At 52.5% G+C, this 11,743-nt stretch overlaps 1 protein-coding gene across 1 annotated transcript in view; it reads right to left on the bottom strand.

Moving 5' to 3' along the window:
- Positions 1-10,679: 10,679 nt before the first annotated feature.
- PFDN1 (prefoldin subunit 1) overlaps positions 10,680-11,743 on the bottom strand; it is a 52,742-nt gene continuing 51,678 nt past the window's right edge. Inside the window, exon 4 of the mRNA XM_054568347.1 lies at positions 10,680-11,682. Within this exon, the coding sequence (XP_054424322.1) occupies positions 11,599-11,682 (84 nt within the window). The 3' untranslated portion in view covers positions 10,680-11,598. The remainder of the gene's footprint in view (positions 11,683-11,743) is intronic.

Here is an 11,743-nt window from a genome sequence, read left to right as displayed (position 1 = left end):
TTTTTATTAAGTCTATAAATTTACCTTTTTTTTCTTTTCTAGAGCATGTGTCTATAAAGAGTCATAAAGACTCTTAAAGAGTCTTTAAGTCATAAAGAGTCTCTTCTATGTTTTCTTTTAAAAGTTTTATAGTTTTGTTTTACATTTAAATCTATGATCTATTTTGAGTTAATTTTTATATAAAATGTGAGGTTTAAGATGGTTGAGATTTTGTAGTTTTTTGCATGCCAATATTTTCAACATTTGTTTGAAAAGACTCTCTCCATTGAATTGCTTTTGCATATTTGTCAACCAACAATTGGCCACCTTCATGTGGGGCTGTTGTCCTCTCCACTCCATTTGGTCTGTCTGTCCATCCCTTTGCCGAGACCGTAGTTGCCTTGACTGTTGTAGCTCTGTATTAAATCTTACTTAAAATAAGGTAGTGGGATTCCTCCAACTTTATTCTTTTTCAAAGTTGTTTCTTATTCTAGTTCTCTTCTCTTGTCTTTTCATAAATTTTAGAATCAGTTTACAAAAAAATACTGCTGGGATTTTGATTAGAATTGGGTTAAATCTGTTGATTATTAGAGGGCCTGAAGGGTATTTCAGCGGGATTGCTTGCTCTTATGTGCCATAATCTTCAATGGTGCAAGGCAGCCCGCTCCTTCCTTTGCTGTGTTGTGATTGTTCCAGAGTTACAGCCTTAGCTTATGACTGGTAACATTGGTGCCTTTTGAAATTTGTGATAAGTGAGGTGTAGTCTACATCACACTGGGTAGGAAAAGCCATGAAAAGATGGCCAGAATAATGAGGGGCTGTGGGGCAGGCCGTGCCCTGGGCCAGGTAAGCCAGCGTCATTCACAGCCTTGGTTTCCAGGAATCGCACTTCCGAGCAGGGTGTGAGCAAGATCAAGATGGTTGGCCAGCCATTAGTGGATTCTCTCTGCTTTCAGGTCTTAACCCCCTACCACAGGACCTAGAGTTGTCATGTCCTGAGCGTGATCGGTCTTTTTCCCCTCTGGATTTTCGTTAGTTTCTTCTGCCTGGCATAGCAGTCCCATTCATACCTATTTCTCCAAAAACTGCATTAGAAACATAGTCATAATTCAATGAATTGCTTTCTCCCTTCTGCTATAGTAATGTCACCCATGACATCAGGACTTCTCATTCTTGTTGACCCCACGCTTTCCCTTTGGTCTTCACAGTGACCCTAACCCGGGTCTCTCTCGTCTGAGGCAATCGTATGGACTTCCAGTGGAATAGGAGGGCGCCTGGGAATCGCCTGTTGCTTGTGTTCTCATCCTGTGTATTCATGCCCATTATTGCCCTCCCATCCCCTCTACCTCTCGGCTGACTACAGGACAAAAGAAAAACTGCTTTCCACTCTCCAAACTAAACAAGCAGGGGCTCTTCTGAGGTGTCACTTCCCCTCTGGGTATATGAAATCAATCTCTCAAGTCTTGCGCAACAGATCACCCTGGTCACCATTCAAAGTTGTCTTTTGGTGGCTTCTCTCACCAGCATGAGAGGATCTTGGTTATCTCCACAGATTTACAAAAGACTAAAATTTTCTGTCAGTCTTTCGTTTTATAAACCTATCTGGATAGATCTCACCCCACACTGAAGATGTTCAACCCTCCTGTCAGCTTGCGGCACGTCCGGGGGGCGTGTGGGCCCCCGCCCCCGGGGGCCGCCCGTGCGCGCCGCTGGGCCGGCAGTCACCGACGTAGGCACTGCTGCCGATCTCCTGGCGCCTCAGTTCTTTGGGTCTGTGACAGACAGTGGGTTGTGTATCAAAGTATGAAGGGTAACATTTGAAATGTACTGCATGATCTCACTAAGAATCCCCATAATGAAAGTTACTTATTTGTAAACTGAGATCTTTCTGAGTTAATACCTTTGTCCTCATCAAATTTTCCTGTTATGTAAGGCAGTAGCTTCTACAACTTTCCTCCCTATGGAGGAGGAAATAGAGGCTCCAAGAGGTCAAGTGCAATGAGGAGGTCACCCAGCCACGAAAAAGAGAGCCACGCTCTCATCTTGGGTCTGCCCAAGCCCCAAGTTGGTAGCAGGGATGTGGGCCTTGGTTTTGGCCTCTTTTATTGTTGGCCCTAGTGTGTGTGTCAGGCAGGGGGAGGGGGGCAGCAAGGAGGTGCTTATTTTCTCTGTATTTAAGTGGGGTGAGTTCCACTTTCTCGCTTGAGGAATAGTATGGTCTTACTGGAAAGTGTCTTTGGTCAGCTCCCAGCACTGCATTGAGCGCCACGTGTGGAAAGTGGTGTTGCACTTGTGCGATCTCTCACACACACGCTGTTCGAGCTCCTCAGCTGCCATCTCATCTTCTGCAGCATCTCTGTTCGGGAGGTGAGAGGGTGGGAGGAGGGCGAGGAGGATGGTCCTTTCATTTTAATATTCTGTGACCATGAACGGAAAATGCTGTCAGCTCCTTTACCCCATTTCTGCATTTTCTTTTCCTAAACCAAAAACAGGCTGGAGATAGAGCTGCCTCTTTAGAGACACTTTTGTCCCCAGAAAATTCATTTCCTTTTCTGAGAGTCAATTAACAAGACCACCAGTGCTAATGGAATTTTTGAGATTCAGTTTTGGGCTGATCACACACAATTGGCTTCCCCCCGCCCCCATTTTTGGCATAAAGAGAAACACCTCACTCTTCAGTATTAGTCTTTTAAATATGTGCATCCCTTCTAAGTTGACTGTTCTCTTTCATATCATGTTTCTTATCCGGTTCTTCCTGCAGACATGAGTGCCTATACTGTCTTAATGATAGTCACAGGCTCGTCACACCTAAGCAAGTGCTCACGCACTGTGTGAGGATTTCCTTAGTCCCTTTAAGGAAATGGGATGCTTCTGAACAGTTCACCCTCTCCAGTCTCTGAGTGGTCTCAGCAGCTGAAGTGTGTATTCTGCCTCCGCACCCCGAGGGCAGGGTCTTTCCTTTTTCCCTGTGAGCAGCCGTACTACACATGGGTTGCTAGTCCTCTGCTTTTGTCATCCTGTGATGACTTGGGGCCACACGTACAAATACTGATAGGAATGTGGATTGGTTGGAGGAGGCCCTCTCCACACACAGACCCAGAATACGGAGTTTTTGGTGGTTTCTTCTGCTGGATGCCATCACATTGTGGTTCCTATTTATTCAGTCCTCCCTTCTCCATTTTATGCCAGCTCCTGGGCCAAGCACTTTACATTGTCTTGTTTTTGTCGTAAAATGTAAGCTCTTAAGCACTGCTTTTCCCATTTTGCAAGTGAGAAGACTGTGGCCCAGGGAAGCTGTGACTTGTTCAGGATCAGAGAGCCTGATGGTGGCAAACATCAGGACTGGAGCTTGGGCACAGCCCACGTACTGTCCTTAAATAGCAAAGCAACCCAAGGGGTGGGCGGCCAAGGAAAATTCAGAAGTAGATCTCTTGAGGGGGCGGGTCCGCCACCTCTCCTCCCCTGACCCCCAGGAGGTGCCCTGTTCCAGGCCAGCACACCCGCCCCCCTGCCTGGAGACTGCCGCAGGCCGCCACGAGGGATGCCGAAATGCATCTCGCCTCCCAGGTCATTCCGAGGTAGTGGGCCCTGGCTCTCTGCGGGACATGCTCTGGAGCAAGGCGAGGGCCAGAGCTTGCCCTTCTGCACGGGAAGAGAGGCCTTTCGCCCTTCTATACGTAGCCACATCTCAGGTCACTTGCAGCCAGGCTGCTGTCTGATTTGAAATGAGCCTGATCTTGATGTGCAGGGAGCACTGGGCCAGGAGGCAGAAGCGTCAGGTGACAAGCCTTCCAGGACCTGTCTTTGATTGCTACACCACCTCGGTCAAGCCACTTCTTTCTTTGAGCTCAGTATCCTCTTCTTAGTAAAAAACTGACTGGCCGTCATGATCCCTGTGGCAGTGTCATCTGCAGCTCTACCATCTAAGGTATCTCGGTTGTTCCAGGGTCTACGGCGCCGTCCTAGCAGGTCCAGCCTAAGGGCAGGGCCATGGGAGGCGATGGTGACGCAGTCCTGCTTATCAGACTGGCACAGCGTCGGAGTACCTAACTGGTCTTGCTGTTTATGAAACACTTTGCTATCGGCTCTCCTCTTCACAGGACTGGCGGGGTGGACAGGGCCAGAGTGCGCCTGGCCCGTGTCTGAGCCGGGGCCCACCCTCCTCTGGACGCTGTGGGTGAGGTGGGCCCAGGTTCACTCGACTCTGGTCAGAATCTCAGAATGTTCGGTCTGGACTGAGAAGGCTGCCTGGTTTTGTCTAGCACCTGCATCCCTCATAGGATGGTGACAGCTGCACTTCTGGAGGTGTCAGAACAGGGACCTACACATGGGCCCGCAAGCTCTCTCACCCTTTCCAGACCAATGCACATACACACTAGGCACTGTTTGGAGAGTGATGGTGGGCTAAATGCTGGGTCAGCGGGGGGACAGTGAGTGGGCAGGTGGACTGGTGGGCCAGCTCCCAGACTGGTCTGCCTTGGAGTGGGTGTCTTAGGACATTGAAGCAGAGAGAGGGACAGAGACTTGGGAGACATGGCCTCACCTGACTCTCAGTCTCACAGAAGAGACAATGAGGCCAGAGCAGAAGCTACAGGAGGCGGCGTGAGGAACGGGGCAGGCAGAGGCCCAGGCGGCCCGGGGAAGGCCCCGAGCTCGGCAGCCAAAGGCACCTGCTGCTGTGGAGCCTGGGCCACGGCTGCCAGCGCTGCCAGCCCCATAGCCCGCCCCCTGCGGAGGGAGGGGAAAGTGGAAGATGTTCCTCACCGTCCTGTTCTCAGCCTTCAGCCTCCAGTGAAAACCACACACCTTCGATCGCCTCTGCTGTTCCCAGTCACCCTCCTCCCCTTCACTCCCCCCCCCCCCGCATACTTACCCGGTGCTCATGGGCTTGCGCAGGTGACACAGTGGCACTGCCTTCAGGACAGCTTTTCTCACCAGTGCGCCCCCTGTGCTGAGTAATTAGTGATCCCACTACACATGTGCATTCAAGGAAAGTTGGAAGGGAGTCTTCAGCAAGTTGTGTGCTCTCCCTCTAGCCCTGTGTGGAAGGGACAGGATCGATCCTGTAGCTACTCTGAGAGTTTACTTATTCTGAAGATGCTGAAAGGTTTTTCCCTCCTTCCCTGCCTCTTGGTCTGAGCAGTGGGGGGGCTGTTCCAGCGTCCTGATGCCTCTGCAAGGGCTGCCTGTGCATCTTCTCTTCATTTAGATGCTCCAGGTGGGCTGAGGGCAGCTGAGGTGAGCACAGGCCACAGGCCTCCTGACTCTGGCAAAGCTCACTTCCACTGGGGCGCTTCTCGGAAGGTGCTGTGGCTGTGGTGGCCCAACAGTTGAGCAGCCCTGGGTGCCAACACCGGCCTGGACCTCGAGAGGCCAAGGTGCAGCTTCCTAGTTCCTGGAGCAAAGGCCCCAGATAGCAGGACTCGGTAGGAGGCCCCATCTTTGTTTGCTTCTCCTTATTAGCCTTCCCGTACAGATGAATTCACAAATGTGCGGGCCTAAAAAGGCTCCATTACCTCCAGCACTTGATTAATCATTTAAAATGTCTGAGCTGAGCAAGTAAAGGTTTCAGATTCCAGGAAGGGGCTGACTGAGGAGCCTTCAGCTGAAAAGGCCTCTGCTCACATTTCTTGTGAGTCATCTCTGCCCCGGCCCTTGTGGCCTGAAACTCCGCTTGCCCACTGCCTGCCCAGAACCGGGTTTTGTGAATGGCACCCCCGAGGGTGCAGAACTTGGGGCTGCTGGTTGATGCGTCCGGTGGGCTGGGTTATAGTGGGCCGGTGGCCCTAGAGGACGGGTTGGTGACCCTATAGGAGACCCCGGGTCTTGGTGGTCAGGCAGCCTCCAAGCATCTTCCATTCATCTGCTCGGCTTCCAGCACAGAGGCGAGAGAGTAAGTGGGGGCTTCTGACAGAAGCTGCTCAGCTCCTCCCTAAGCGGCTGCGCACCCAAGACTGGCCTATGCCTTTCTCACCTAGTTTGGGCCTCTGGGTCACAACTCTACGCTCATACACCACCCCCTTCCTGCATTTCTCTCCCTCTCTCCCTCCCTCTTCCTCTCCCCCAGCCCCCGCCCCATCCACTTGCGTTCACGTGGCCAAGTGGTGAGTGTCTGCCCCTTTGTGGGCCCCACCTGGAGCTGGTGCTGAGAACACTGCGGGTTATTGCAGAAGGGCTCTTTGGGAGTGAGAGAGGCGAGCCAATGAAGGGTTCCCCTGGACCTGATCTCCAACCCAACTGTAGCTTTCTGGGAAGAGTCTTTTCAGTCCCTTCTTGCCTGGGGCTAGGGCACCGGCTTTGGGCACCGGCTGAATAGGGTGGTCTGGGAGACCAAGACTAGGCAGTGAATGGGAGGGTTAGCCTTTCGGCTGACGCGTATCTCAACTGATTGGCCCTGTTAGGCCCGGCCCCTGTGCCCAAGCTGGCCACAGGGGGGCACCTGCTCTCCAAGGAGCTCCGCCTGAGGAGCCCCTGCGGGCACCAGAGCCTCCCTCGCTCCCGGCCTGCTCCCGGCCTGCGCACTGGCTGAACTGCCTGGAAGGGCAGGGCCAGCTCCCACCCCCACCATCCTCTGCTCTTTGAACCCCTCCCCCCTTTTCCTTTTAAAACATTTTGAAATAACTTTAGACTTACATGTGAGTTGCAGAGATGGTACAGTTTCTGTACTGTTCACTCAGCTTCCTCCTAATGATGGCCACCGTACATAACAATGGTTCTGCCCCCTTCTGTGTCCTGCTTGCTGGGAGGGGCCGGTTGCAGGAGGGCCCCTGTGGCCTGGGCGGGGAGCACTGCACTGGCATCAGCGCCCCTCAGCCCCTGCTGGGTAGGCAGTACTGCTGGTGAAGCTTCGGTGCACCCGGGTCCCCCGGCTTTGAGTGCCCGGGGAGGGCGTCGCGGCCCAGGACTCGGGCAGCCGAGGCCGCACACCGCGGGCCAGCTGGGGGTGTGGGCGCTCAGGCAGATTCACCCACTGGGTGTCCCGGGCAGACCTGGCCCTGCAACTCGGTGCAGCCAGCACCTCTGGGGGCGCAGTGCCTCAGACTCTCTGGGTAGGTAAGGCGTCTAGGAGGACGCACTTGGGAACTACGCCATTTTCTGGGCCCCACAGTGGGTGCTGAGGAACTGTGAGGCCTTCCTCAGAGTAAGTCACTGTAACCTCCAGACCAGCCCTCCCCCCACGTACTCTGCCCGCACCCCATCTTCTTGACGGTTTGGGGGCAGAGGTTCTGCCCTCACCCAATGGAAAGGAAAAAGTCATAAGGGCTTTGGAAGACTTGGTGCTCCAGGAAGTAAGTGATTCAGATTTGTGAAGTATGTACAACCAACCACCCTATCAAGGGTGACACAGCCATCTGGTCTGAAGTCCTCTCTAACCAGGCTGATTATTTCTAATCTCCGCACACCTTGTCTGGGAGTAATGAGCTCAAAGTACCCATCGCCCCAGGTTTCAGAATATGTCACGTGAAATACACCCTGGCAAGGACAAACTAAACCAAAGGAAAAAGTAACAAGAGAAGTGAGACTGGGACGTTTGCTTCCCTAGGCTTCCCGAGGTTCAGTGGTTCCAACAGGAGGGGGGAACTGGGAGGGGGAGCGGTGAGGAGAGGGCATCCCGACCCCGGTACCACGGGGCTGGGAGGCTGGGTGGCACTGTGCGTGGAAGCCCCCCGCGCGGGTCCTGGCCCATTTACGAACCCCTCAATAAACGGCAGCGGGGAAACAGCAGGGCCTTCCACACGGCGGCCTAACCTGGGGCTGGGTCTCAGGCCTGGGCCGAGCAGGCTCCTTCCTGACCTGGCAGGGCAGGGGCCTTCCTATACCCCAGCGGCAGTGCAGCCAGTGCTCCAGTGGGGACAGTACAGGCAGGGGTTATTCAAGGGGTTCCACGGCCAACTGTGTCCTCAGTTTCCCTTTCCAGAGCTGCCCATCCTGGATCAGGGGGAGGTTGGGGACTTGGGCTTGTCATCTAGCAGATGGCGATGGTGCCCTGCCTGGGGCTTTCCTCCTGCGGCTACCCCAGGGTCTGGGGTGCCCAGGCCTTGAGAGGGGAGGGTGGGCTCTGGCTGGTGTAAGAGAGGGCGATCCTGGAGCCACTCCTTCCTGGTCCCTTTTCTATCCCCACTGGGCCTGGGCTCAGATCCTGCTCCTGCCTAGTCATGTTTACTTGAGCAAGAGACTTAACCTCTGTAAGGCTCCTTACCTGTGAAATACGAATGATGGTAATATCTATCCCAAGGTTATTGTTGGGACTGAATCAGGCAAAACACCTTAACAGGCCTCAGAATAAACAGGCTGCCTTCTCTTGGACTAGGCTTTCCTGGTGGGGGCTCTTATCTCCCAGACCCAGAACAGCTTTGCCCATGTTGCTGAGATTAAACATGTGCCCAGAGAGAAGGGAATGGGGTGTCTCTGTGGAGAGCAGCTGATACAAGGAGAGAACTTGGGAAAGCTCACTATTAACCCACTGTATTCTAGCTACTATACCAGGCTCGACAGAGAGGAAGTTACAGAGGAGACATAAAAATAGATATGCCAAAATAGAACTGAAAGAAGATTGCCAAAAGAGTGGTTTAATTTAATTTATAAGATTCATGTATTCATGAACTTTCAAAAAGTTTAAAATCCTTACAGTCTGTAACTGAATTTCATGATGGTGGTGGTTTTGAGATTTTCTTAAAAGTGGCCACAGATTCTCTGAGGCCGAGGTTGACCATCAGCCATTTTATGGATGTCCTTACGGGAAGAGAGGCTGATGCTGGCTGCAAGTCAGCTGACAAGGGTGGTTAGGGTCCTCCTTGACCTGTGGGTTTGCTTTGCACTCAAATCTCATAACAGAGCGCTCAGTCCCGACAGGGCTCAGGTGTCCACCTCCATCCTGAGAAAAAGGGAGAGCGCCAGGCTCCTGCCATCCTGCCTCCCACTGCTTCGTGTGGCAGCTCAGAGGCTGGGGCACACTCTGATACTGTGCACTGCCCAGGTATAAGAAACCAAGATTTTCGGTTATTCTTTTATGGACTAAAGCCCCCTTTCTGGAGATTTTGGTTACTCTCACTCTTGGAAGAGGGCTTATCTGATCTGAAGAAATGCCCTCCCAGCCCCGTATATGCCACAGGACATAGTGCTGCTTGGTTTATAAACCAAGTGGGGTCAGCCAATGCTGGCCAGATAGCATGGGCATTTCCTTTCTCAACTCTGGCCGCCTTGGTGCAGGGCGGCTGTATGGGCTCCTTAGCGCTTGTCCCTGCAAGGGTAAGTGTGCCGCGGAGCCCAGCCACCCTCCCTCCATTCATCACCCACAGCAGCATAGGTAGAAAGGGCCCCCGCCTGCTCAGTGGCTTTCTGTGCCAGAGCCCTCCCTTGGTCTGGGAGGCATGGGCCTGCAGGGTGCACGGCTTGTGCCAGGTTCGTTCTCACCCTCTCCCCTCTCCCCTCCAGTGTATGTGGTGGAAGACCAAAGAAGGGATGACCTGGGCCCGTCCACCTGCCTCACAGCCTGCTGGACTGCTCTCTGTTGTTGCTGTCTCTGGGACATGCTCACCTGACCGGCCCGGCCCTGCCGTCCGGCCAGCCCTGCTGCCACCTCCAACAGGTGTCCTGCCTCCATCTCTTCTGATTGCTGAAATAAATGACTAGCTCTGCACAGACACTTCTACCTTCAACACAGTGGGATTCTAGATTAGCAGGGGTTGCTGCTGTTTAATTCAGTGACTTGATCTTTCTAATGTTCAAAATCCATTTCCTGTTGGCCTTTCACAAATGTGCTAAATGACTTTCCTTTTGTTTTTTTGGCCAAAGGCTTAGTTATGAAATATATATATATATATTTATAATTTTTAAATTATACATTCAAGGTAGTGGCATAATGTAACATACCACTGAATGATTTCTCTGCTAACACCCTCTATGTTTCAATAAATTTGTCTGAACCTCAACTGTCTGAATTATTCCAGATAAAATTTAAGCCCTGGGTATCTCAGCTGGTGGCCACTCTCCAGTATTTACCTTTTCATTCTGGCTGCTCCCTGAGTAGGGTGGGTGTTATTAGGAAAGTAGGTCCTGAGGCGCTCACCACGCCAGCATTCTCTCTCTAGTCCCACTCAAAGATGGGCTCCCCAGGGAGCCAGACCCGCTTTTACACAGAGCCTAGGAAAGGGCCTCTTCCTAACCAGGGGCTGCCCCTGGCAGGAGGGAGAGCTGGAGCCCAGAGTCAGGGTAGGGGCTAGGCCCAAAGCGGGGCCCTCCCAACACACACCCACCCCTTTTACACACACCTCCCAGAGAGAAGAGCTGTCATAACTCAAGCTAGCCAGCCAGGCCACCCATCAGCTTTGGCCACAGGGTGGCGCTGAGCTGCCGTAGCAGAGAGGCAGTTTCCTCAGCGGGCCTGCCCCGCCTGCCCCAAGAGGCTGCACTTCACAGCTCCCTGCTACCTCCACCTGCCCACCTTCCCTCAGAGCAGTGATGTACTTAAAATATTTTAACTACCAGCTCTCTCTTTAAAAACAAACAAAACGCCATGATTTTTTTTAGCATCACCTGATGTCTGTGGAGTAATTGGTCCCAACACAGCTGATTGCAAGCTACCATGATGTCCTGAACGTGGAGTCAGAAAGAGAAGCGCAGGAGTGCCCTGCTATGTGGTGGTTCCACGGCCCAGGTACAATAGACCATTAACCTCAAAAACATGGATCATGGGCAGATTTAGTTACTAAGAGGGGGTATGTTCTAAATATTTATTACCCTTGGTCTTTAAAGTATGTAGCTTTACAATTAAATTATTAATTTTTAATAATGGCTGTGTTTAACAAATGGCTTGCAACAAAATTCCTAAAGATTGAATAATTCCCCCGAGCTAATGTAAGCCAGCTCCAAGACACCACTTCCCCCAAGCCTCTAGGAAGCCTCAGGATTGTAGCGTCCACCTTATGACATTGACCAAAGGGAGACAGTCTTAGAGGCGCTGCTGGTTTATTACTAAATTTCCTTTTGGAAGGTTGGGGAGGAAGCAGGAATCTCTAGGCAGGCTGCCACTGAGGAACTGCTGTCCTGCTCACTTAAAGTCAGCTATGCTCTGGTCTCCTTTGTCTCGTATCTGCACATTCCATGGCGGCTGTGAGCTTAAGGGGTTTACTCGAATGTTCTCAAAAGGGGAAAGAGAAGAGGGGAAGGCTTCGATGCAGAAGGATCAGGGCCACAGCCCCAGAGAGGGACAGGGAGGAGCTGAGGGAGAGGTAGCCTCTGCCTCTCTGTTCTCACCCCTCAGCTCAAGAAAAGCAACTTAACAGAGCGGCCCAGGTGCCTTTTATTTGTCTGACCAGCACGGCTAGGAGGGGCTGTGGGCAGAGCACCCCTACCAGTCCTAGCTCCCTTCACCTCTCTCCTGGGAGTTCATGACCCACCCCCAGGGGAGAGGAGTGTCTTCAGCAGCGGTAGCAGGCAGAGCTAGGATAAAAAATACAGGGTTGGGATTTTTAGGGGCGCAGGGTGATGTAGAAAACAGGGTTAGCAGAGTCTCCAGATAAAATGTCCATCAGGGTAAAGCAGAGGCCCTTTCCCTGCACAAGCCCCTTGTCCTTGCAGGAATGGGAGGGGTCAGGGGAAGTTCCCCCTTGAGGAGTCCTACTGTGCCCTTCGTGCCATCAGCATCTCCCTGATGTTGTCCTCAGCCTCCTTCACACTGCGCTCCAGGTAGGATTTTTTCTGCTGCAACATGAGAGAGAAACAAGGGTCAGGGTGAATGGGCCAGGTTGGCAGATGCGACTTT

This window comes from Pteronotus mesoamericanus, unplaced genomic scaffold (assembly GCF_021234165.1).
Source record: "Pteronotus mesoamericanus isolate MK-2021 breed Mesoamerican mustached bat unplaced genomic scaffold, CSHL_Meso_final contig_2, whole genome shotgun sequence".
NCBI lineage: Eukaryota > Metazoa > Chordata > Mammalia > Chiroptera > Mormoopidae > Pteronotus > Pteronotus mesoamericanus.
This window is presented reverse-complemented; position numbering and strand designations above follow the sequence as displayed.